This window comes from Camponotus vicinus, unplaced genomic scaffold (assembly GCF_025532165.1).
Source record: "Camponotus vicinus isolate PSW18456_S1 unplaced genomic scaffold, iyCamVici1.0 SCAF_3, whole genome shotgun sequence".
NCBI lineage: Eukaryota > Metazoa > Arthropoda > Insecta > Hymenoptera > Formicidae > Camponotus > Camponotus vicinus.
Window position 1 is genome coordinate 7298830 of NW_028141967.1, and position 27798 is coordinate 7326627.

The following is a 27798-nucleotide window of genomic DNA, read 5'->3' on the forward strand; positions in this document are numbered from 1 at the left end:
TAACTTATATTCAACTGTAAGTTTATACACAAATTACATACTTATGTACATTGTACATAACATCAACCAATCACAAACGTGACTGCTGTCCACCAACGTTACGCATGCGTGAGAATTTAGTACATAAATTTCGTGGACATGTATTTGACGCAAGTTAGCGGTCTAATATATATAGTATAGACGTCTGTGTGCGAACCACGCGGCCAATATTCAAACTACACAAACCGAGGACAAAAAGCGGGACACCTCACTGTAAAATCGTGGTTCAAACAGAATCGCAATCGCAACAACCAACGGTGGGAATATTTAAATATAATATAATAACTATTTTATTTATAACTTTATATCAAAGAATTTTAATGAATATTTTCTATTGATCTTTTTGATAAATAATTAATTTGTTTATGGTATTAATATATTTGATTCAATTAAAATTTTTTTAAGATGAACTTGATGTAAATTTTACATTATGATGCAAAGTTAAATGAAGAGCATAACTTTTTCTCTCTAAAGATCAAACATTTTTTTAAGGAATCTTTTTGAAATAATTGAATGTGAGAATTGACTTTCGAAATATTTTGTAGAAAAAGAGAAATTTTATATCGTTTATATAATTTTTATTTTAAATTGGCGCTTTTTTATGTTACAATTAAATATTATACATACCAGGAGAGTTTTAATCTTGAAATTATTAAGTATATTGTAATATTTTGATATACTTTTTGTAAAAAAAAGCAGGTTTAAGCACATAAAATATTGAAGTAAGTTCCTTGTACACGATTATTTTGTGACATGTAAAATATACATTAAAATAATATTTCCTTTTTCAACAGTTCCGTAGTATTAGCGCTTTTATCTAATTTTGTGCAAAGGTTTTTTACTTAATCTATATTTTTTTTTAAATTTAATCTTTCATCGAAATAACAAACTTCATTTCTAATCACAAAAATCTTATTTAATCCTTATAATAAATTCTTTTTAAAGATTGTGGATACTAACTAATTCTAATATACCTTAAGTTCAAAACAAAAACTTTTCTGGTATATCTAAAATACCTATAGCTGTAACATAAAATATATAATCTAATTTTATACACAATTTTAAATCTCCCAAAAATGTGTTGTGATAAAGCATTCTGAAGAATGTAAATAATATAATAAAAAAATATACGAAAAATATTTTTGGATTTTTTTTGTTGAATTAAGTAACTTAGTATTTCTCTAAAAGATGTACAATTTTAATTCTATCACTGAAATGTTTGAAACATAAAATACATAGATATATATTTCAAATTACATTTCTATGGCATAAAATATTCGATATATTCAGAATAATACAAGTTTTTCCTAAATTTTATACACTGTTATTAATTTCCCGTGAAAATATTTTTGACTGAGGAATAAAGCAAATGTTATAGAAAACAAACATTTTAAATATTTTATACACATACACACACACACACACACACACACACACACACACACACACACACACACACACACACACACACACACACACACGCACGCACGCACGCACGCACGCACGCACACGCACACGCACACGCACACACACACATACATACATACATATATAAATTATTAAAGATGATATACATCGTTTTAAGTACATATGATACATATATATATATATATATATATATATATATATATGTATCATATGTACTTAAAACAATGTATATCATCTTTAATAATTTATATATAAACATATATTTTAAAAAATCTCGCGAGTTTTTCAAAATTTCAGAAAATTCGAACAATTTTCAATACTATTTTTATTGCGATAAAGATTAAACAGTCGTCGATACAGCCTGCATAGTAAATTGCATGTTAAAATATAATTTACTATAAGCTGAAATAATTTCTTCTATAAAGAATCTATATACATAAAAATTTGTAGTAAAAAATAATTAAAATATTTATAACTGTCATATGGTTAAATTACATATCGCAGTAGATACAGAAAATTCGAAGTATCCTACTACTTAAAATTGAATAATATCTTAATTATTTACTAAAATTTACTTATACACCTTGCTTGATAATCTTTTCTCATTTATTCTAAAATGGTCTATAAAGTAATACGACTGAGAACCACCGGACTTAAACAGTCTATAGTTTATTACACTTCTCCCTGTGCAAATGCAAAATTACGATAGATGAAAAAAATAGTTTCAGCGATTAGGCTCCGTGACTTCGTTGAACAGTGGTGTCAACGAATCCATATCTTGCAGGCCGTCGAAATTACCGAGCGGATCTAAATCATCCGTCTCTGTGTCCGTTTCTCCAAGAAAATTAGCCTCCAAAAAGTCAGCAACATTTCTGCACAGATTATTGGAAGAAGTGGTTGCGGCAGTGTCGACATCAGTGCCGGCAGTGGCGCCGGTAACAGTAGCAACAGCAACATTTATTGTGTCGTTCTGTAAACTGAGAGAATTAAGAATGGGACTGGAAAGTATCGGCTCGCCTGGATCCTGATACACCTCTTGGGATTGTACCGTATGCAAAGGCGTTGATGGGTACGACCTAGAACCATTACTGTCCTCGATATACGATGGCGTATATACTGACACTGGTACCGGCAATGGCGTATTAGGATACGAACGTGATTGAATTATTTTCTGTAATGCACCAGCGTCACTGAGGATACTTGATGGATCTAACATATCTTCTTCCGATAAATTTAGATTCGTATTCGGTAAAGCAAGATTGATCGCGTTGTTCAATGTCTCTTCTGTAGTCTGTTCTGGGGACATCTGTAAATTCGACTGACCTTCTTCGTCCAAAATTGTAAGAATGTTATTAATGTTTTCGGATGTGATTCCTTTGTCTGTCATTAAAAATTGTTGCTCGTCCGACATAAAGTTTGTGTCATCCAATAAGTACGTACTTTCTTGTCCGATAGAGGGACCGAAATCGTTATATTCGCTCGGTACTGGAGTAGGCGCGACGGAACTACTCGTTGACGGATTAAAGCTTTGACTTTGCACAGTCGATAGGCTATGTTGAGTCGAAATTGGAGATATTACGGATTGTACGGGATTCACCATCCTATGCAATGGTACCGATTGTGATCTGTAGAATAATTGTTCACTGCTCAAATGTCTGCCAGTATGAAGAAGTTCTGTGATCTCCTGATCAGGCGGGGCTGGCTGGCCTTTTTGATATACATTCTTGATCTCTTGCAAATTCTCTTGGCTCGGATAATTGATTAATAATTGTTTCTGCGGTGTTAGATCCAAAAATGCGGCGCACGGCGATTCCTTTAGGGCGACCTGCATCGGAAAATATTTTTTATAGATATGTTTATTTTATTATGCTTTTATTTGATTATATATATATTTTATGGTTTATATATCATATAAGTTACACACATTTCTAATCTTTGCTTCTTTTATGCCAGAAGAAAAAATTATTTTATGTTCATTGAAAAGCATGTGTGCAGAACATGTCCAAAAAATTTGAAAATGAATAAAACATAGTTTTAGACTGTAAATCTTGATTTTTTAATGTTTTCCTGGTCTATTTCATACAGAACTAGAGTAGTATTATAAAAATATTCGAGATATATGTATTATATATATATATATATATATACAGGGTTTTCGAAAAGTCCGGAAACGGTCGAATATTTAAAAAATAAAGCATTTTAGAGAAAAATGTTTCAAATAAAAGTTGTTTGGTTTAAAGAGAGCTATAAAATAGTGGCAATGGTTTGACCTTAAAGAGTCACCTGAAGGTTACGTGAAGGTCACTCCCAACTTTTTAAATGGGACACCCTATATACTTTTACATATTCTTGTAGCTCATCTCAAGAACTTTTCAAAACACTATAATTAAGTTAGTTTTCATTAAGTACTTTCCGAGTTATGAGGCTTGAAATCATTTCTTAATTTTACATAAACCATAAAATATCTAGTAAAATATTCATTTTTCGATTATCTTACCTTAATACTTTTATGTACAAAATAATGAGAGTAATCAATTGGTGTAAAGAAAACATACAGTTGTTTTTAAGAAAAAATATGGAATTGTTAATTGCAAATTACATATTTTTTCTTAAAAACAACTATGTGTTTTCTTTACACCAATTGATTTCTCTCATTATTTTGTACAGGAAAGTATTAAGATAAGATAATCGAAAAATGAATATTTTACAAGATATTTTACGGTTTATGTAAAATTAAGAAATTATTTCAAGCCTCATAACTCAAAAAGTACTTAACGAAAAGGTACTTAATTATAGTGTTTTGGAAAGCTCTCGAGATAAGCTACAAGAATATGCAATGACAAATAGTAGGTTCCATTTAAGAAATTGAAGGTGACCTTCACGTGACCTTCAAATGACTCTTCAAGGTCAAACCATTGCCACCATTTTATAGCTCTCTTTAAACCAAACAACTTTTATTTGAAACATTTTTCTCTAAAATGCTTTATTTTTTAGATATTCAACCGTTTCCGGACTTTTCGAAAACCCTGTATACATACAGGGTTTAGCAAAAGTGTGGAAACCCCTTAATATTTCGAAAAATACGCATTAAAAAAAAATGTTTCATACAAAAGTTATAGGGTTTTATGTGGCGCATTACACAGCAACATTATTATGACCTCGAATAGCGTTGTCAAGGTTATGTGAAGGTCACCTCCAACTTTTTAAATGGGACACACTATATGCTTTTGCATATTCTTGTAGCTTATCTCGAGAGCTTTCCGAAACACTATAATTAAGTTAGTTTTCATTAAGTACTTTCCGAGTTATGAGGCTTGAAATCATTTCTTAATTTTACATAAACCATAAAATATCTAATAAAATATTCATTTTTCGATTATCTTACCTTAATACTTTTATGTACAAAATAATGAGAGGAATCAATTGGTGTAAAGAAAAAACATAGTTGTTTTTAAGAAAAAATATGTAATTTGCAATTAACAATTACATTTTTTTTTTTCGAAACAATTATGTGTTTTCTTTACACCAATCGATTCCTCTCATTATTTTGTACATAAAAGTATTAAGGTAAGATAATCGAAAAATGAATATTTTACTAAATATTTTATGGTTTATGTAAAATTAAGAAATTATTTCAAGCCTTATAACTCGAAAAGTACTTGATGAAAAAATACTTTATTATAGTGTTTTGGAAAGCTCTCGACATAAGCTATAAGAATATGCAATAAAAAAATAGGTGCTTCCATTTAAGAAATTAAAGATATCCTTGACCTCACCTTAACGATGCCATCCAAGGTCAAACCAATGACACCATCTTATGTTCCCCTCAAAACCATACAATTTTTGTCGAAAACGTTTTTCTCTAAAATGCTTAGTTTTTGAAAGAAAAGGGGTGTACGGGTAGTCTAGGACACCCTGTATATATATATATATATAATTTGACCTGTAGAAATAATTTCTCTTTTTCTTTGAGCTATAAAGGATATTGTTGAGTTTTGTAAGCATGTTTCTGAATTATTCTTATTATTTTACATAAACTATATAAATAGAAATATTTCATTAGCAATAGAAAAATATTCATTTTTCAGTTATTTTTTATCTTAATATTTTTATGCATAATAAGAGAAATCAATTGGTGTAAAGAAAATACAAATGTTTTTAAGAAAAAATATGTAACTATTCATTGCAAATATACGTTTTAACACAAAAGATTATGTCAAATATCTTGTAAACTATTCAATTTTTGGCCATTCTATTCTTATAATTTGTTACAATGAATCAATGTTATCAAAAAATTAAGATGGTTTCATTTGAACTAAGTTTCATTTAACACTAGATTGATCTTTATGACATTGAAAAATAATTTTTATAAAAATTCAAAATTATGAACCTTTTTCTCTTCAATACCATATAAATTTTGTCTGAAATATTTTTCGTGCAATGTCAAGTTTAAAAAGTATACACAGATATTTCCATTCAAATAGGAACTTTATGTGTCTATATACACATACACATATACACATACAATCTTATAGATTACCTAATAATATTAATTTACATATATGCAAATATTTAAATAAAATAATAATCATATTGCATACTAAAAGGATGAAATTTTATAATGCATTACCATATTATGTAATGAAATTTTATAATTTTCAATTTGCTCTATTTTCACAATTTTTTTATATCATTATTTTCATAGAACAAATTTTTTAAACAATATAATTTGTTTGACACATGAATTTAACACTTTTTTAAAATATTAATCTTTAACTTAAATATCTCAAAAGTCATTATTGTATAGAAACAGCTTCCAATATATTTCTTTGATATAATTATCAAAAAGACTTAGCTCTACAGTCAAATGTTTATATTTTTATTTTATTCAAACTAAAAAAAAATCTCCCTATCAACAATTTTTTCCATATTCATTCTTTATACTTATTTCAATATATATGCACACAATGAAAATTAACATTTATTTTATATAATATTCTCATTTTACACACACATACGTCACCAAAGAATAAATATAAAATAATATAATTGAGTTGCGCTCTTAAAGATATAAATAAAGATATAAATAATATTAAAAATATGACAAGATAAAAATATGTGAAAAATGAAGACATAAAAAAAAACAAATATCTGACTGTAATTGAACTTATTTGCATTGTTTTCTGTAATCTCACCTCCGACGAATTGGTCGTTGCAATTGTCAGCATCTGTCGCGTGGGTTCCGCTCCACTAGATGTTGGTACGATAAAGGTGTCTGTCGTCTTGATAGTATACGGCACACTACAAGAAATGGAGCGAGAGAGAGTCTTTTGGTTGCGCGTTCTAGAACTACCAGCTTGCAAATTACTGCGTGATCTTGGCACTGGGGTATTACGCGGTGATACGAATGGACTGGCATTCGCTGAATTTGACTTGGATGCCCGACCATTAATCGGAGAATGTGGGCCGGGCGAGATTGGGGTGAAGTTAAATATCCTGCGTCGCGTATTTGGACTCTGTGGTACAGTATTGGTTACGTTTAGTGTTGCTGCCTCCTGAGCATGTTCGACGACATTCGTTTCGAAACTAACACGACGACGAGTATTGCTTGAATTATGATTTAGCAGAGTCGAGAGGATGAGATTGTTGTGTTTCTGCGAACAATCCCGTTTTTCCGTGGCAACGCTTTGCCGAACGACAGTTGCAGGCGCTAGATCAGCGGTAATAGTGGATGCCTTTAAGTTCTCCTGTAATATTAATCGCAATTGTGATACCTTGTCGGATCGAGAAATCTGTTCGGCATCAGAACCAATGACGCTGGTTTCCACATCAGAGCTAGACGAGTTGCTCTGTTGGAAGTACTGCAGCAATTCCTCCTCTTGCTCCTGCGAATTGTTTCCGCCATTTAAATAATCGTCCAATGCATCCGTATCGATGTCTCGAGCCTTTTCATCTTTCAAGAGGCGGATCTGATCCTTCGTGAGAAGTCCTGAGGATGTTTCCATTGCACTGGTAGCGGAACAACTCGACGAATCAATATCACAGTTTTTAGCAAGCTGACTGTCCGCAGCTTCGACCGCTTTGCATTTGATAGATTTTGAATTGCTAGCTAGTATCACTGATATCTTACCGGCACGTTGGATAGACGCTAGCTTAGGTAACAAGACGTTGGAATGCTTTGAATTTTCTTCTGCAAGTTTCGTCTGTTTCTCGGGGCTGGATTCCTGCTGTGTTACAATTGGATTATTGGCACGTTTCCTGGAATTTTTACTTTTGATATCGCGTTGCACATTCATTATTCTAGGATTGCTATTACTCTGTCTATCTTCACGCGATACTACTAGATTATCACAGTTAGATTCTTCGGAAACATTGCAGGACTGTTGTTGCTGCTGGTGCTGCTGTTGATTGCAGGTTTTTGATACCCTTTTTTGCCGGTTGTAGACTACAGCAGACAAATTCAATTTTGTCAGTGAATTTTGTGTGCTCACTGTTGTCGCTGCTGTGTTTGTACCTTGAGGTGATTGGTTAGATTTGACTTTTTTGTATCCTTTACTAATATTTCCTTTATTTTCGATGACTTTTTCTTTATTCTAGAAAAAAAAAGAATTATTCTGAATATATAATTATATTCTCCCAATTAATCATTAGTTAAATTAAAAATATTTCATATCTTAGCTCTTTTAATCTCATACTAGAAAGAATTTTTGAAAGAAGAATTTTTAAATATCTTGAAAATAAATAAATAAAAATTTGCATTGTATATTTTTCTAATTTCTTTATACAAAGTAATTCACATAAAATGTTAGTTTTTCTTTTTTTAACGACATGATACAAAAAATGCTTTAAATAAAATTCATAGGATTTTGAGAGAGGAAAAAGAATAAATTAATAATTTTAAATTTTAACTAAAATCATTTTTTAAGGTCAATCTAGTTTTTTTAAATGGAATCGTTCTAATTTTTTTATATAAATTGATGTCTCACATTTGGCATAAAAAGTTATAAAGACAGAAAGGCCAAAAATAGTTTACGAGATATTTTATATTTTATTTCGACATAATTTTACATAAACTATAAGAGAGAAAGAGAGGGAGAGAGAGGGAGGGGGGGAGAGAGAGAGAGAGAAATACCTTGTAAAATATTAAATTTATGGCGAACCTATCTTAACTTTTACACCAAATATTGCGAGGAATCACATGATCTCGAAAAATGATCTTAATTAAATTTCAAAATGATCAACTTTTTCTCTTAAAATCATATAAATTTTATCTAAATCACTTCTTGTGCGATGTCAAATTTTGAACAAAGGATCTTGTAACATTTCATATAAAACTCTGTATATCTAAAAAATAAAAGAAAAAAAAATAAAGGTTATTTGCATCTCTTTTTTCATATAAGCTCTTTGGAAATAATATAACATATACCTGTATGATAGTATCGAGATGACGACGTTTCTGATCTTTGATATGCTCCCGTTGTTGAAGCTTACGTTGCAACTGTAATTGAGCCTCTCGCAGTTTACCAGGTTTGACATTCAGAGGCATTGTTGGTAAATCCGAAATTTCTTCTAATAATAAATAATTTAACAATTAATTTAATAATTAAGAATTTTCAAAGTGAGTAATTGAAATGCAAAGTAGTTTACGAGAAATTTATTTTATTAAACTAATATTTGAGAAATTCCAAATGTACTCACGTTTATCAGATAAAGGATCACGTTCCTCTGAAGTGGATAAAATACATACAGCAGCCAGAGATCGAGTATCAACACGAAAATTATCAACAAGATGCCGCGCTAAGGCACTCAAATTTGGAAATTTCAAGCCTAATACACTCTCTGCCCATTCTCTTATCAATGTAGATGCAGCGCCTAACATTTCCTCAGTAATGTTTTCCTCTGAATGCTCTCCCTAAATTTAATAATAATTAAATAATAATTAAATTATATATATATATATATATATATATATATATATATATATATATACAGGGTGGCCCACGTAAAGGGTTACAAATTTATATCTCGGAAACGAAGCAATTTAGAGAAAAATGTTTCAGACAAAAGTTGTATGGTTTCAAGGGGGACATAAGATGGTGCCATTAGTTTGACCTTGAAGAGTTACCTGAAGGTCACCTCCAACTTTTTAAATGGGACACCTTATATGCTTTTGCATATTCTTGCAGCTTATCTCGAGAGCTTTCCAAAACACTATAATTAAGTTAGTTTTCATTGAGTACTTTCCGAGTTATGAGGCTTGAAATCATTTCTTAATTTTACATAAACCATAAAATATCTTGTAAAATATTTATTTTTCGATTATCTTACCTTAATACTTTTATGTACAAAATAATGAGAGTAATCAATTGGTGTAAAGAAAACATACAGTTGTTTTTAAGAAAAAATATGGAATTGTTAATTGCAAATTACATATTTTTTCTTAAAAACAACTATGTGTTTTCTTTACACCAATTGATTTCTCTCATTATTTTGTACAGGAAAGTATTAAGATAAGATAATCGAAAAATGAATATTTTACAAGATATTTTACGGTTTATGTAAAATTAAGAAATTATTTCAAGCCTCATAACTCGGAAAGTACTTAATGAAAACTAACTTAATTATAGTGTTTTGTCCGTTTCCGGGTGAGTAGAAGGTTGCTCGTTTGTTGTTCGTTCCACAAAATAGAATTGTTTCTGCCTTAGCCTGGCACCTGGTGGGGCTGCTCTAGTTTCAGATCACGGCCTAGCCAACCAAGGGCCCTCCTCGAACAGAGTAAGGGCCCCTCACTTCCTACCTTAACAGTTCTGTCCACCCGAGACTCTCAACCTAACCTATACATCGGCTGTCAGGGCCGGTGCTCAGCTGATGGGCGGCAGTATTCGCGCAGGCGCACTTCACCCGGAGTAACCAGCGGAGCCGCGCTTAGAGTGGGCCGTATGAATTACAAATTAACCCATGGAGGATCTCGATCAACAACAAGATATCCCATCTCGAAATCAAAGTTGACAAAAAACACAAAACAAAAAAAGGACGAGAAATAGTCCAGACACACCTACTAGAAAAAGACAAACCCAGATTAATGACTATTGGCTTAACAAACCAATAAGTACAAGCAATATTTATGAAAAGCTGAATGATGAGGAAGCTAAGAAGATAAATGATGATAATGAAAGCACACCAGTAAAAACTCAGCAGTTCAAATCTCCCCCTATCTTTATAGATGGAGTAAAAAACATCATGCCACTAAAGACAGTGCTTGATGAAATCGCAAAAGAACAATACGAATTAAAGTTATTAAAAAATAATCAGGTTAAGATACAACCACTTACATCGGCCAAGTATCACTCTATTATGGAGGCACTTAAGCAAAAAGGTACCCAAGGCTACACCTACCAATGTAAAACTGATAAGAAATTCAAAGTTGTATTAAGAAATATGCATCCATCAACGGACATAAAAGAGCTAAAAACAGAAATTGAAAATTATTAACCACATAGTCATAAAAATAACAAATATTCTAGAAACCAGAACAAAGAAGCCGTTACCACTATTTTTCATAGAATTACAACAAAAGGATAACAACAAAGATATTTACAAAATAAGAAATCTGTTAAATACAATAATCACCTTTGAACAACCATATAAAAAAAGAGACATCATTCAATATACAAGATGCCAAGCATATGGGCATACAAAAAATTATTGCTTCAGAGGACCAAAATGCGTCAAATGCGCAGACAAACATCTGACTAGTGACTGTCCCAAAAAACAAATGCTCAACGAAGTAAAATGCAACTGCGGAGGAAACCATCCCGCAAGCTACAAAGGATGTGAAATACACAAGCAATTGCAACAAAAGCTATTCCCTAAGCTAAGGGAGAAAACAGAAATAGTTCCAAAACTGAGATCAGACTCAAGGACTGACCTTCATAACGGAAATGAATTAAGATCAACACAGACGAGTACAAGTTATGCTCAGATATTAAAAACGAAAGTTCATGTACACCAATCAAACTCAGAAGAAAATGATGTTAACAATAGTAGCGATCGACCGCACCAACCACACCAGGACAACAAAACAAGTTGGAAGAAATGATAATGCTCCTAATGGAGAAATTAGACACATTGTTAAACCTACTGACTACACTAATTACAAAAATGAAGTAATGGCGGGCAAACTAAAAATAGGAGTCTGGAACGCAAACGGGCTCATTCAAAGAAGTAATGAGCTCAAATTCTTTTTGTCTGAGCATAATATAGACGTAATGCTAATCTCAGAAACGCATTACACAAAAAAAAGCTATTTAAAAATCCCTAGATACACACTACGATACTAAACATCCGGACGGCACAGCTCATGGTGGTACCGCCATAATCATCAAAACAGCTATTAAGCACCGAAAACGAGAATTACTCTCAGGATTATCTACAATCAATAAGTATTACCATAGAAGACTGGGTAGGACCAATCACCCTGGCAGCTATATATACTCTACCTAAGCACGCAATTAAACTAGAACAATACACACATTATTTCAAAACTCTAGGACACAGGTTCATCGCTGGTGGCGACTACAACGCAAAGCACCCGTAGTGGGGGTCTAGATCTCAAGTACCTAACCCAAAGGGACGTCAACTATATCAATCAATGCAGCAACAATCTTCATCCGGTTTCCACAGGCGAACCCACATACTGGCCCACTGACCGCAGGAAAACACCGGATCTTATAGACTTCTGCATAGTGAAAGGTATAGCAACACATTACTTCAAAGAATCATGTTTTGACCTAACATCAGATCACTCTCCAATAATAATTACAATGAATACAGCTGTTGTAAATATAGAGCATCCTCTAACTTTGTCTAATGTAAAAACAAATTGGCGACATTTCAGAGACCTATTAAATGAACAAATAACTTGTAAGATATCACTGAAAACTAATGAAGAAATTGAATTAGCTATTGATAGTTTCAATACTAAAATACAAAAAGCAGCTTGGGAATCAACTCCACCAATGCTTAGTTATGGAAACACAACACATTGTCCACTAAACATTAAACTCAAAATTGCAGAGAAAAGAAAACTTCGCTAAAAATGACAAAACTCAAGATCACCGCACGATAAAGCGAAGTTAAATAAAGCCGAAAAACAATTAAAAAAACTAATAAACAGCGAAAAAACCATTTCAATCGAAAAATTCCTTGCAGAGCTTACTCCCATGGAAGCTACAGACTACTCATTATGGAAAGTCACTAAGAAAATTATAAGGAATTCTAATCAACTAATAAGACCTCCGATAAGACAAGAAGTCGGAAAATGGGCTAGAATCAACAAAGACAAAATCAAATTATTCTCTGAACACCTTAAAAAAGTATTTGAACCCCACCCGCAAGAAATTTCAGAAGAAGAAGAAAGAGTAACACTAAATTACCTTGAGTCGACGATTCAAACCTACCCTCCTATCCAAAGGATAAAAATAGGAGAAGTGCAAAAAATAATACGAAATTTAAAAGACAGTAAAGCGCCAGGACATGATTTGATCACTGGCAAAGTCTTGAAGGAACTTCCACAGAAAGTAGTAAGATTGATAACTATTATCTATAATGCCTTAATAAGATTAAACTACTTTTCAGCTCTGTGGAAGGTAGCTCAGATCATACTAATACCAAAACCAGAAGAACCAGCTTCGTATAGACCAATAAGCTTACTTCCTGTGTTGTCCAAGGTTTTTGAAAAACTCATACTAATCAGAATTAAACCTGTGCTAATAAAAACAAAAATAATCCCAGAACACTAATTCGGATTTCGTGAGCAGCACGCAACAACTGAACAGGTCCACAGAGTGGTAAGAAAAATTAATAATGCCCTGGAGAATAGAGAGTATTGTTCAGCAGTGTTCTTGGATATCACCCAGGCATTCGACAAAGTCTGGCATACAGGGTTATTATATAAAATTAAAAAATTACTTCCGCATAACTACTATCTCTTACTTAAATCTTACCTAGAAGATAGACATTTCTTAATAAAACTCCTAGAAGAATACTCTGAATTACAGCCTATCAGCTCAGAAGTTCCACAAGGCAGTGTCCTTGGACCCCTGTTATATCTAATTTTTACCGCCGATCTACCAACAACAGAACATACAATGACTGGAACATTCGCGGATGATACAACAATCTTAGCATCGCACAAGAATCCTAAAGAAGCGTCGAGGATTCTTCAGGAAAACATCACCAAAATACAAACCTGGCTCAAAACCTGGCGAATGAAGGCCAATGAAAAAAAATCAGTGCACGTCACTTTTACACTGAACAAAGATTCATGCCCACCGGTAAAGCTAAACAACACTGAGATACCTCAAGCCGATTCAGCGAAATATCTAGGAATCCACCTAGATCGAAGGTTAACCTGGAAGACGCATATATGGCAGAAAAGGAAGCAATTGGGAATTAAGCTCAGAAATATTTATTGGCTACTTGCTTGAAAGTCAAAACTATCTTTAAACAACAAAGTCCTGCTTTATAAAACAATTATCATGCCAATATGGACGTACGGCATTCAGCTGTGGGACTCTGCCTCAAACTCAAATATAGAAATTTTAGAAAAGTATCAATCCAAAATACTTAGAATAATAGTTGACGCGCCGTGGTTCGTAACCAACAAAATTATTAGACGAGATCTGAATATTGAAACTGTTAAAAAAGTAATAACAAACTATACTCTGAAATATGCGGATAGATTGAATGCTCATCCAAAACAATTTGCGAACGAACTACTGACCGAAACTACGGACAAACGAAGACTTAAGCGGTACAAACCATTAGATTCAATTAATAGACACAACCAAGGTAGATAATAATGATCTCTTGAATTTATAACACTTTAGTATCTTAAAGGGAATTGTTCACTGGAACTACTCCTACATGTTATTTTAATAATAAAATTTACTTAATGTCACAACCCGACAGATTGTAAATATGCTTGGAATAATTAAAAAAAAAAAAAATTATAGCGTTTTGGGAAGCTCTCGAGATGAGCTACAAGAATATGCAAAAGCATAGGGTGTCCCATTTAAAAAGTTGGAGGTGACCTTCACGTGACCTTCAGGTGACTCTTCAAGGTCAAACTAATAGTATCATTTTATATCCCCCTCGAAACCATACAACTTTTGTCTAAAACATTTTTGTCTTAAACTTATGGATTTTGAGATATTTCAGTGCGTAGATTAAAATGGCCTACCCTGTATATTGAATTAGGAAAGTTTCCTTATAAAAATATAATAACTTATTATCGATTACACGATTTTAAAAAGTAGTTCACACACATCATCGTTACCAATTTTAAAAAATAATAAAAATTATTATTACTCAAAAAGAAATGTTATTTTTTTTTTAATTTGCAAAGTCAAACTATAAAATGTACACACACATATATAAAATTTACATTTGTTAAACATATTGTTTATATTACAACAAACTGATATAATTTCAAAATATCTATATTACTATCAATATAAAATATATATTCATTTTGATAATTATAAATTTTAATAAGCTTTAAAAAAATTGTATTTCAAAAAATATTGCATTTTTTATTAAGATTTTCAAATGCTAAAATATAAGTGTAAATAGAAAAAAGTGTTTATTTAGTTTTTTCTTTTAATATAGCCAAAATTGCTTTTAATTTTAAAATTCTAACTTGATATGCTAATTTATGAATAAAATTTGTTTTTAACATGCAAAAATTTAAAGAATTACATGTGTGATCTAAAATGAAAGTTATTATATAAGTTAAACATAACAAGACAGTTAAGTTTTTTATTTTAAGTATTTTATTTAGATTATACTATAATATAATCATATTGAATTATGAATCAGGATTGAGAAATTGTATAATTTTTTTTCGCCAAACAAATACAAATTGATACAAATTGATAAAATATTTTGTCCTTTGTATCAATCCATACCATCAGCCAAACATTAATAATGGATAGTAAAAAAAAAAAGAATTACGATGTATATAGAGTGTATCATAATTTGCGCCCACGAATTACAAAAAATGAGTCAAGAAGTCCTTAACAATTTTTTTTTGTGTGAAAGAAATGAAAAAGAAATTTTTAAATATCGCAGCATGCAATTCACGAATGTATGCATGTATACAGCACAACTGTGTAAGAAAAGAATTTATTAATTTCTTTTTTTTTGGCATTTTATAATTCAATATTGTATTGTGAAGCAGAATCTTAACTTATATAATTTTTAAAGAAAATATAAAAACAATTGAGAGAATATATATTTCTCTCTTTCTCTTTCTTTCACTCGTGTATATATATATGCAGAATAATTATAATATATAAAATGATCATTACTATAATAAAATAAATATAGTTTCACTTAAAGTGTATAACAGATAAATTAAAAAAATGTATAAGAAATATAGAAAGTGTAGCCAAAACATTTCCATTTTAACAATCAAATTCAGAATTAATTTTATGGCAGAATTAAAGTTTATTATATATAGATTACGAATATATAAGTTTCATAACGTAGCCTTTTATTGCTTTGAAAATAAACCCAGAAGGGTTTCAAAATCAATAGATAATAAAATTTAAAAAAATTAAATAAAAAATAATAATTAAAATTTATTAATCTTTAGACTGCTGGGAAAGCCACTTTTATGGCTCTTGAGTTTACTAATAAATTAATGACATTTTAAATACTAAATGTATTAAATATACATATATATGTAGCCCATGCTGCTCACGCAATGTATGGCTAATTTTCCAATGTTTGCGCGAGGGTTTCATGTTTGCGCCGCCGGAATATGATACCCTTCTTCGCGGCGCACAGTGGGAAATCCCGAAAACGTGACCAAAAGTCGAAAAATTAAATTTATTATTTTGGGTTTAGAACCATAGGACCTTATTATGGGGGACCTCCCCGTGCATATAATGACAAAAGAAGAGAAGGCTATCTTCCATACCTGACTTTCTAACTTAGTGTGTAATTGCCCTTCGAGAGAGTAGCACGCGCTGCGTATAAATACAAGCGATTTTCGGTCGACTTTGGACGAGTATAACTTTTGACAGGAGTGTTAGATCGCAATTCTGTGGAATGGAGGGTGTTCCTGGAGGTATATAGGATATTTCTGTTTTAATTTTTTATTCATTCTAAGTTTAGCATGTATTGAATTTAAAGATGAACAATTGGTGTCCATAAATTGTGAATTTCCAATTAGATCTATATTCAACGGTGGCAAAAGTTAAAGATCCCATAATATCCCGTGATGTTTCAAGTACCAATCTTTAGTTTAAAGTGTTGCGCAACGAAATTTCGCAAAATTAGCTGCAGCAACCTGCGGTACGCGTTGTATGGTCATTTTTACTGCCACGCCGCGCGCCGATTAGATTAGGTTAGGTTAAGAGTTATACTTATATTACAGGATCGCGATCGGATAACGATCACTTCATATATACTTATAAGAACATATTTCCAATAAGATAAGGACATATTACCAATCGGACAGCTATCTAAAGATGCGCAAGAAGCCCGTAATAAAGACAAAAAAATATCGCGAAGGCTTTTTGAATTGGTTTTCAATTGGTTAACAGTATCTTCAGATTCTTATATTTCGAGTTTAAGGAAGTTGCCGTCCAAAAAATTAAATTCTTTTTTGCCAGAGGCTGTGCAACTATTAGTGGCTCCGATCGTCTCTCAAATGTCACACGGAGTTATTCCGCGATTCGGAAGGTGATTCCGAAGACAAATCTATATCTGAAATTTTGTAAAATTTTGTTAAATATAAGTCGGCCATATTGGATCCGCCATTTTGTTTTTCGTGATTTTGATCCCAGATTCGTAATCAGCGACCCCGAAAATCCTTTTGTACCAATTTCTATGCAAATCGGAAAACTTTTTCGACTTTTGGCCACGTTTTCGGGATTTCCGCCCACTGTGCGGCGTGGCGACTTCTTCTATATTAAAAACAAAACAAATAATGAAAAAACCCAAAAGTCTAAAAGGAACTACAAATTTTTTATGTCCACATCGTTAGCTCTGGGTAATGTTAAAGGAAAGTTCTCTACACGAGTCTATGTGTTTATATTCATTCATGTTATCAATATTGCTGTTAGGTGTTCGAAATTTCATAATCTATAATTTTATAAATTTATACTCAGAATTGGAATCAGCGATATCGAAAACCCCCAATACACTATTTTTGAGAAAATAAAAATTTTTTATATTTGATCGTCTGTTCCCTGCCGGGAAAGCCACTTTTGTGGCTCTGAAAAAATCTCGAATTTCTGCATAATGTATGTTATTTATATAGAAAAATTTTTAAGAAAAAGGTCACTATTTTAAAAATACCAGCAGTTTAAGAGTTAAAAAATAAAATGCTATATATAGAAATTTTTATTTTTTTAATTTCTTATAGTTATTTAATTCACGCCGGCGGAAGATGGCGTTATTCTTTAATTTAATATATATTTGTAGGTGACCGAAAAGTATCGAGTTGAAAGGTCTGAATTGTTTAGTGGTAAGAGCAGTCGCCCGGCAAGCGAAAGACTCGGGTTCGATTCCCGATTCAGCGACTTTCAGCCTGATATTTTTCTCGCCTACAACACTACAGGGGGAAAAAGAGAGATAATAATTAAATAATTTCTCGAATTATTTAAATTTGCTTGGTATCGTACCAAGAAAATTTGTGCCCTGTGCACACAAATAAGTTTCAACGAAAACTTAATTCTCGTTGAACTTACGCACTACCATCCGCGTTTGGCTCTGATGGCCCGTTTAAATTTAAGTTTATATTTCGATATATAGAGCCTAATTTCTTATAGTTATTTATTTTTTTAATTGCTATTAATTTTATGAGTTTTATTAGAAAAATTTTCATTTGGAATTATAAAATCATAGTCATATTTGTGATTTACTTATAATAAGTTTTAATTTTATCATAAAACTGATAGCGAATTCGATTGCTAAAGAAATGGAGAATATCGTTTCTGTGGCAACTTAGTTGCATTCTTTTTAAATATTTTTTTTTAGATCAAAAACAAAAAAATTTATTAACGAATAAAATTAAGCAAAAATTTTTTACGTATTACTCGTGCACGGATGATTTTGTTCTAAAGGATTTCTTAAAAACTTTTTATTATAAATATATATGTGTGTGTGTGTGTGTGTGTGTATGTGTGTGCGCGCGCACACACATGTATGTCTATATATATATATATATATATAAATGCTCATATATGCTGCTCACAGTTTGAGGGCCAGATATCTTTGGCAGTGTCGGAGGATCCAATTTAATTCGTTTACGCATACCCGCGTAGCAATAGCGAGAATTTCCCCGTGTGCCCAGTCTGCGAGGACGTACTCGTGGATATACCTGTTTCATGACTTTTCCAAAATCAGCTGTCGATAATGGTTTCATAGAATTTCTTATGCAATAGATGCTGAAAATAGGAATCAAATGTAACTTCTTCAAGAAATGATTTTTTGTAATGTTTATTTATTACAGTAAATAATTATTGTATCAGAAATAATATTTGTGAAATTTTCGTTTATATAAGTAACACAGTCTTTCATTTCTTTAAAATTTTTCAATTTTATATTTTTCAATCTTTTATTTTTCATCTTTTATTCCCCCAATTTTTCAATTATACATTTTTAATATAAAAATTAGAAAAGGAATATTAAAAATTAAAAAAGTAAAATATGAAGAAGTTGTACGTGTGTGTGTATGTGCGCGCGCGCGCGCGCGTGTGTGTGTACAAAGTATCCTAAAGTTCGTAAAAAAGTAAAAAAATTATTTTTCTGTGCTAAGCTGCTAATTTTTAGAGATAGAGAGAAGGATTTAAAGTTAGTCAATCATAGAATACATTTAATTGTCTATTTGTGAATCGTATGTGCATCATTAATATTAGCGTACATGCAACTCACAGCGATTGTCTAAATGTAATCTATGGTCTGGTCTTAAACCTTTATTACTATTATTGCTTGAAATAAAAATTTGCAAATAATATTTTCACTTAATTTTACGAAAATTTTTCTGATATAATATTTTTAGTTGAAAATTTAGAGATCTATTTACATCTTTCCACGTAATTATTTCTCAAACTACGTATTCGCTATTTGATGGATAAGAAAACATCTTATAATGAGCACAGTTTTTTCTAACGTGAATTTCAAACGTGTTTTTATTTTTTAAATAGAACCATCTATTTTTTTTAGACGTGTAGTTCATTCCGACACAAGTTTATTGTGACTATGATATAAATCCTCCAAGGTCATTCAATCTATCTTTGATGAACGATTAAAAGACATTTTTAGAATACTTATTTTGAATAGCGAACGGTTTTCGAAAAATAATTGTGTGGAAAGATTAAAGGGACATTCTGTGTAAATATAAACAGGATATATTAAAAATCGGGAGGCGATTTCTTATGCAAAAATATAAAATAGAATCTTACATAAGATTTCCTTTTTGAAAAAGAAAATCAACTTTGAAAATACATCGAATATGTATGCATTTTTGATTGATAGCGATAATCTATGCTAGCTATGGATTTTACTATACATAATTATTTCTGTTTATAATTATAAATAATTATAAACAATTATAAACGATTTACTTCTACTTCTTTAATTCAAATAATATTTTGTGTATAACAAAAAAAGAGCAATATTTTCATGCAATGAAATAAATACATCATTGAAACTTGTTGCATTACTTTGATCCAAAAATTATTTTTAAGAAATAAAACTTTGTATAAAAAAATTTGATTCTATATTTTTCACTTGTGTTATTTATGTAATCATATTCTTTTCATTTATATTATTTCTGATACATCTTATATAGCATATACACACATACACAACTTACTTGTATTCATCATAGACTTCTTGCTTCGGTAAAGATACATCTGGATCTTCTTCTAAATGTGTTTTAATCCACATAATAGTTTGATGAATTTCATAACGATTTCCTAATGGATTCAATGGTTGCCTCAGTGGATCAATGGTCCCACCTGGATTTGTCAGCAGTAACGGAAGTTTCAGGTACAACAATAACTTCTCCTCTAATTTAAGTCGTTCCACTTGCGAGAAGATCTCGTCCACACATGCTCTAGATTCTTCGCTATAATTTAAAAAATTGATATTAAAATTTTTCTTATCAAAAGCAAAAGAGTCAATCTTTTAAAATTAATAAATAATTATTGCAAAATACATAAAATATGCATAAAAGTTATCATTTAAATATGTAATACACAGAGAAAAATATCATTCTACTGCCAAGAAAAGCAATTACTTAGTTTATTTTTCTTTTTTTAAGTTTTCTCTAACAAAGAATATATTCTTGATAATAGTCTTAAAATATACTCATCGCAACTGTTAGAAAATCTCATCAAGTACTCAAAAGAAGAATTTATTTTCTCTTCAAGAATATTGTATAAGTATTAGATAGAGTATTGTATAAAGTAGTATCAAAGAAAAATCAAACTTACTTTACGCTAACTCTATGTAAGCAAACCAAATTTTTGTTTTAATTTAATATTCTTGGTTAAAATACTGTACTTACTAAAATTCAGAATATATTCAATTAAATTTAATTGTGGTGAATTTATGATATATTTGCAGATATACAAACTTATGATATACTTAAAATAAATAATATTTACTTGAATACAGTATACATTTTTCTCTGTGTATAATCATATGTAACTTGCTCCATTATTAATATTAATATAATATATAAAGATATATAAAGATATATATACATATATGATAAAATAGAAAACGTAATATACAGGGTGTCCTAGACCACCCGTACACCCCTTTTCTTTCAAAAACTAAGCATTTTAGAGAAAAACGTTTTCGACAAAAATTGTATGGTTTTGAGGGGAACACAAGATGGTGTCATTGCTTTGACCTTGGATGGCATCGTTAAGGTGAGGTCAAGGATATCTTTAATTTCTTAAATGGAAGCACCTATTTTTTTATTGCATATTATTATAGCTTATGTCGAGAGCTTTCCAAAACACCATAATAAAGTATTTTTTCATCAAGTACTTTTCGAGTTATAAGGCTTGAAATAATTTCTTAATTTTACATAACCATAAAATATCTAGTAAAATATTCATTTTTCGATTATCTTACCTTAATACTTTTATGTACAAAATAATGAGAGGAATCGATTGGTGTAAAGAAAACACATAATTGTTTCGAAAAAAAAATGTAATTGTTAATTGCAAATTACATTTTTTTTTTCGAAACAATTATGTGTTTTCTTTACACCAATCGATTCCTCTCATTATTTTGTACATAAAAGTATTAAGGTAAGATAATCGAAAAATGAATATTTTACTAGATATTTTATGGTTTATGTAAAATTAAAAAATTATTTCAAGCCTTATAACTCGAAAAGTACTTGATGAAAAAATACTTTATTATAGTGTTTTGGAAAGCTCTCGACATAAGCTATAAGAATATGCAATAAAAAATAGGTGGTTCCATTTAAGAAATTAAAGGTGTCCTTGACCTCACCTTAACGATGCCATCCAAGGTCAAACCAATGACACCATCTTATGTTCCCCTCAAAACCATACAATTTTTGTCGAAAATGTTTTTCTCTAAAATGCTTAGTTTTTGAAAGAAAAGGGGTGTACGGGTGGTCTAGGACACCCTGTATATAGGATGTTATGAATTTGAAAAGATTCCATAAAAATAATTCAAAAGAAAGAGACATAAATAATAGAATTAAATATAGTTTTTGTGTATATGTAAAATATTGTTTTCGAGAGAAAATTGACATTAAAATTAAAAACTTAATAACATATTTGCATATTTTCATTTTTTAGGCATAATTTCTAATAATGATAAATAAAAGTAAGTTGTTTATATATATATATATATATATATATATATATATATATATATATATATATATATATATACACACAGGGTGTCCGATTCGTGAGGGACCAAACGAAAAGTGATGATAGATTGGGTCAAACTAAGAAGAAAAGTCCTCTACCATTTTGCAAAATTCGCAATAATTATTAAGTAATAAGCAAAAATGTCACATGAAGGTTTAATTTTTTAAATGGAACCCCCTATTTTTTATTATGTATTCTTATAGCTTATCTCGAGAGCTTTCCAAAACACTATAATAAAGTATTTTTTCATCGAGTACTTTTCGAGTTATGAGGCTTGAAATAATTTCTTAATTTTATATAAACCTTAATTTTACATAAAATATCTAGTAAAATATTCATTTTTCGATTATCTTACCTTAATACTTTTATATGCAAAATAATGAGAGGAATCAATTGGTGTAAAAAAAAAACATAGTTGTTTTTAAGAAAAAATATGTAATTGTTAATTGCAAATTACATATTTTTTTTTAAAAACAACTATGTTTTTTCTTTACACCAATTGATTCCTCTCATTGTTTTGTATATAAAAGTATTAAGGTAAGATAATCGAAAAGTGAATATTTTACTAGATATTTTATGGTTTATGTAAAATTAAGAAATTATTTCAAGCCTCATAACTCGAAAAGTATTCAATGAAGAAATACTTTATTATAGTGTTTTGGAAAGCTCTCGAGATAAGCTATAAGAATACATAATAAAAAATAGGGGGTTCCATTTAAAAAATTAAAGGTAACCTTCATGTGACATTTTTGCTTATTACTTAATAATTATTGCGAATTTTGCAAAATGGTAGAGGACTTTTCTGCTTAGTTTAACCCAATCTATCATCACTTTTCGTTTGGTCCCTCACGAATCGGACACCCTGTATATACAGGGTATTTCAGACCACCCGTACCACCCATTTAAAAACTAGAGGTGGTTATTTCAAAAAAGTAAAAACATTTTCTTTATAAATCGGGTACGCTCTATCGAATGGTGATATTTTCAACTTCTGATTCCGGGCGGAAATAGGCGATTCAGACCGGAAGTGCATTTTTTTAAATGGAACCCCCTATTTTTTATTACATATTCTTGTAGCTCATCTCGAGAGCTTTCCAAAACACTATAATTAAGTTAGTTTTCATTAAGTACTTTCCGAGTTATGAGGCTTGAAATCATTTCTTAATTTTACATAAACCGTAAAATATCTTGTAAAATATTAATTTTTCGATTATCTTACCTAATACTTTTACGTACAAAATAATGAGAGGAATCTATTGGTGTAAAGAAAACATATAGTTGTTTCGAAGAAAAAATATGTAATTTACAATTAACAATTACATATTTCTTTCTTCGTATCATTTTTGCTCGTACTTTTCAACTGATTAAAACTGTTTAAAAAATTTTTATTTTATCAATTCTATGTGCATGTGTACAGATCGTAATGACATGTCTCAATAATTCCAAAATCTACCTCATCGCTAATTTCGATGAATAGATAATTTGCAATTGTATATTACTGAGATATAAATTATAAAATTAGATAAGATTGATACGTAAGTAATATATCGATCATTAACTTATGTTAGAAATTGTGAAAAGACAGTTCAAACTGATAAACGTGACGAATTCTTAACACATAGTGAAAATTTTTATATTGAGATTTTTATTTTTGTTATACGTATAAAAATTATAAAACATCTTTGTTATGTAAAACAAACCCAAACTATCGATTAAAAACTTCATCCGTTCAACCATTATTAAAATCCGATCATCTCAAATATCCTCAACTAGATGGTTTGTATATCTGATGGTATCTATCTCACCACAACATGTCTACTCAAATTTTGTAAAAAAAATATTCTGAAAAATTCCTAATCAGATATTTTTGTTTAAAATTTCAGGTAAAAAAAATATTTTAAAGATCTTCATGATGTAATTTGATAAAATAAATTCTTTTATTGTATGAGAAAACATAGAGCCTCCTAAATTTCAAGTGCTATATTTATAAATGTATTCAAAAAAACTGAATAATTTTCGTAAAATAAACATTTTCCATATGCATAACACTTTCATTTTTTTTATATCTCCAAAAATTATAATAAAAAATACATACTACATATTTAATGTTTTGTTAAGAAATCGAATATATAAAGAGATGAATTATTATATTATATATTTATATTTTTAACGTATTCATTTGGCTTGTCCCGACTGTTTACAATATGAAAACGAAATTATCAAAGAGAGAATTTTTTTGTTAATTGAGTATCAATAAAATACCATGAGAATTCCTTGATTTTTCAGGTACAAAAAAAAATCCTGGTTTTTCCTGGTAATTCCACGTTTTCTATGTTTCTCCAGGAAGTAGACATCCTACTCATTATTGTTGCGTGTAATTTGGCACAAGACTATGTACTATATCTTTTGGTCATAGTTGATCCATGATATCATGCAAAATTCGTGCATTCAAGTTCGTAATTACATTTACACGCACATCAATCTGGAATTGATTTTTAAAAGTCCCACAACACTAATTTTTTATTGTGCAGATTTTATGTTGGATAAAATAGTAAACTATGAAAATTAAAAGCTAGTTAATAATTGGAATAATAATAATATAGAAAAAAAAATGTTAATATTTAATAACATTAAATATTTTTTATTTTATATTTTTATTAACATTATAAATATTTAATAATTCTATTTTAATAAAATATTAATCAACTATTATAATTAATTCAACTATTTAAGAAAAAAGATTATAAAATTATTATAAATTATTAATTATTATAAACTATCATAAAAAAAGATTAACTAATTTATATGTAATAATTAAAATTTAGTATTAGCAATCAATCTGTCAATATCAGTTAATTGCTATATTGTATATATAGAGTACATAATACATAAAAAATAATGAAATCAAATCAAATGTACAGAAATCAATATCAGATAACTAGTGAAAATCAATAACGAATCAATTATTATTAAGTTTAAACGCGCGAATTCTCTATGTGATATCAATAATTTTTAAACTAAAATCCAAATAACTCATTAACTATTGTAATTTCATTTTTATATTAAAATTTTCGATTTTTTTTTTTAGTAAGATATTATTTAAAATATTAAAATATTTAGTAAGTTATATTAAAATATTATACAATAATTATAAAACTTTATATAATTATCGAGGGGTAAACCACTGAGGGCATTGCGGTGTACAGATTTGAGGCATTACTGGGCATTGCTTGGGCATTATTAGGTTTTATTGAAGTATTAATACGTATTATGGACGTATTAAAGTATTATTAAGTCTTTTCTTCCAAATAATAATTTTAAATTTATTAAAATTTAAATTATTAAATTTTAAAAATTTAGCAGTAATGCCCAGGAATTGGGCATTAGTAGGCATTAGTGTACATAATTTTGATCAGCGGTTTACCCCTCGATAATTATTTAATGATATATACATCTATATATGATTTTTGATGTTGAAAGTAACGTAAATAAATATATAAAAAAATAAAAAAAATAGTTTTATTGTAAAATGTAATGTAAAAAAATTATTTTGTTTCTCTCTGTCTGAGTTGTGTTTTATATGAAACAGACATTCATTATTTTTAATTGAAAAATATCTGAGATTTCTATGTATGTATGTGTATGTGTATGCAACAAGCCACATATATATAACATAATTATATATAATAAATAAACATTTCAGCATTTATAAACAATTTTTAATTGATTCAAATACTCATTCATTATGTGCATTAAAATTTTTCTAATTATATATATTACAAGTGATTTTCTCAATACTTTTTAGCTACTAAGGCATTAACACAAAATATAATTAGATGTTTTATTGAACAGAAAAGTATTTGAACATTTTATCAGAAATTGACTACAAAAAAATACATATTAAAACAAAACATTGTTATTACAATGCATGCTAAACTGTGCCAGTAGCTAAATGCATAAATCATGCTTCTGATGTGTTAGCTTTTTAGTTCGTCATTTTTTACATATAGATAAAATATTATGACAATTAAGAGCTGATTAATAAATTGAATAGTAATAGCAAATGTTAACATTAGATTTAATAATCCTATTTTAATGAAATAATTAATCAACTATTTCAATTTATTATAATCAATTCTTAATTGTCATAATATTACCATTTTACTCATACATAAAAAAATGACAAACTAAAATTAGTTGTGCAATAAAAATGAATATAATGCGACTTATGAAAAAAGCGTCTTATAATAATAACTGAAATAATTATGCATGAAAATTGTTTAAAATGAAAATTGACTTTTAACCTAATGCCATCCTCTATCATAATGCGAATCTTGTCCTGTTTGGAAGAAGCGCTATGATTAGCCAATGTCGCGAATTTACTCGCGACGAGGTCTTGCAGTAGATCCCCATCTCCATGGAAGCCGTTCGTAGCGAACGACCTGCCGGCCGGCAGCTGTCCTTTCTCGACGGCAGCAGCAGTGGCGACAGTGGTGCTGCTGGTAGTTGTGGTGATGACGGTTGCGGAGCAGGAGACGGAGGTGGCGTCACTATTCTCCGCACAAATGTCACCGCGCTCCTTCTTAATCCGCTTACCGTCGAACGTATTCTCCTCATCGGATCTCGCGGGTACCTTGCAGGATGTTTTCGTCCGATCATGACTGTCAGTACTCATATCGTAGCCTAAAAACTCTTCCTCCAGTCTCGCTTCTCCGTTTCTCACCTCGATCTCAATAACTCACTCGTATGCAAGAATCACGTATCACCTGCCGGTGCACGACCATGGCGAGCTACCATTTTGTTTATCCGGTCATCAGCTGAGCTACTCGTTAGCATCCCGGCGCGCCATTGCCATCCTACTTGAAAGCCCTTGCGCAAGGAGGGGACTGTCAAACGACTCGCCGAAACGCGTACGATATACAGCGTCACGCGAATCTGTCATAACGGCACTGCGCGTGGTGGCCACATCGTTAGAAATGTTGGAACCGAAGATGCCGACAAATAAATGCAAACGAGATAAAAGCAATTGACACCCGCTATGATGGGTCTCGCGATCGTCTACTCAGCTATTCGTACTTTGTTACTCGGTCCGCATCAGAGTTCCTATTCCAGCACCATAGAATATGCAATACTACACATTCGGACGAATGCGTCGAAAGCTACTGGCCTAATTTACACCGACCGTTTGATACTGCCTAGGCTGCGGTCGGGAAGACGCTTTGGATGCGTTGAAACGTTTGATTGACCAATCAGAACAGAAGGAGTAAAAATTTCTTTAACCTGATTGGTTAATCAAACGCTTCAAAGCATTTAGGCCCAGTTCCACAACTTATTCTAACCGAAGTTTAGCTCGTTAAAGGAGGATTTATATTGCATCCAAAGCTCA

General features: G+C 30.4%; 1 protein-coding gene across 4 annotated transcripts; it reads right to left on the reverse strand.

Moving 5' to 3' along the window:
• Positions 1–1718: 1718 nt before the first annotated feature.
• Positions 1719–27548, reverse strand: LOC145967958 (uncharacterized). 4 transcript variants are annotated; one of them, XM_083093076.1, is made up of 8 exons: positions 27155–27548; positions 26717–27045; positions 20360–20614; positions 18737–18929; positions 9166–9379; positions 8894–9036; positions 6663–8060; positions 1719–3292 (listed from the first exon to the last, which is right to left on the reverse strand). In XM_083093076.1, the coding sequence occupies exons 1-8, from the start codon at positions 27194–27196 to the stop codon at positions 2192–2194; spliced, it is 3675 nt and encodes a 1224-aa protein (XP_082949202.1). In that variant the 5' UTR covers positions 27197–27548; the 3' UTR covers positions 1719–2191. The 4 variants fall into 4 exon arrangements, with proteins under 4 accessions (XP_082949202.1, XP_082949204.1, XP_082949201.1 ...); XM_083093078.1 differs by having other exon boundaries at positions 6663–7912; positions 7982–8060; positions 26717–27548; XM_083093079.1 differs by lacking the exon at positions 27155–27548 and adding an exon at positions 24675–24894 and having other exon boundaries at positions 1721–3292; positions 26717–26805.
• Between the last annotated feature and the right edge of the window lie 250 nt (positions 27549–27798).

Excerpts from the sequence above, each read along its gene's own strand:
- LOC145967958 (XM_083093076.1), bottom strand. The coding sequence starts at position 27,196 with ATGGTCGTGCACCGGCAGGTGATACGTGATTCTTGCATACGA. Across the intron at positions 27,046-27,154 it reads TACGTGATTCTTGCATACGA|GTACCCGCGAGATCCGATGA; the intron begins GTGAGTTATTGA and ends ACATCCTGCAAG. Across the intron at positions 9,380-18,736 it reads AGATATCTGGCCCTCAAACT|GGAGAGCATTCAGAGGAAAA; the intron begins GTGAGCAGCATA and ends TATTAAATTTAG.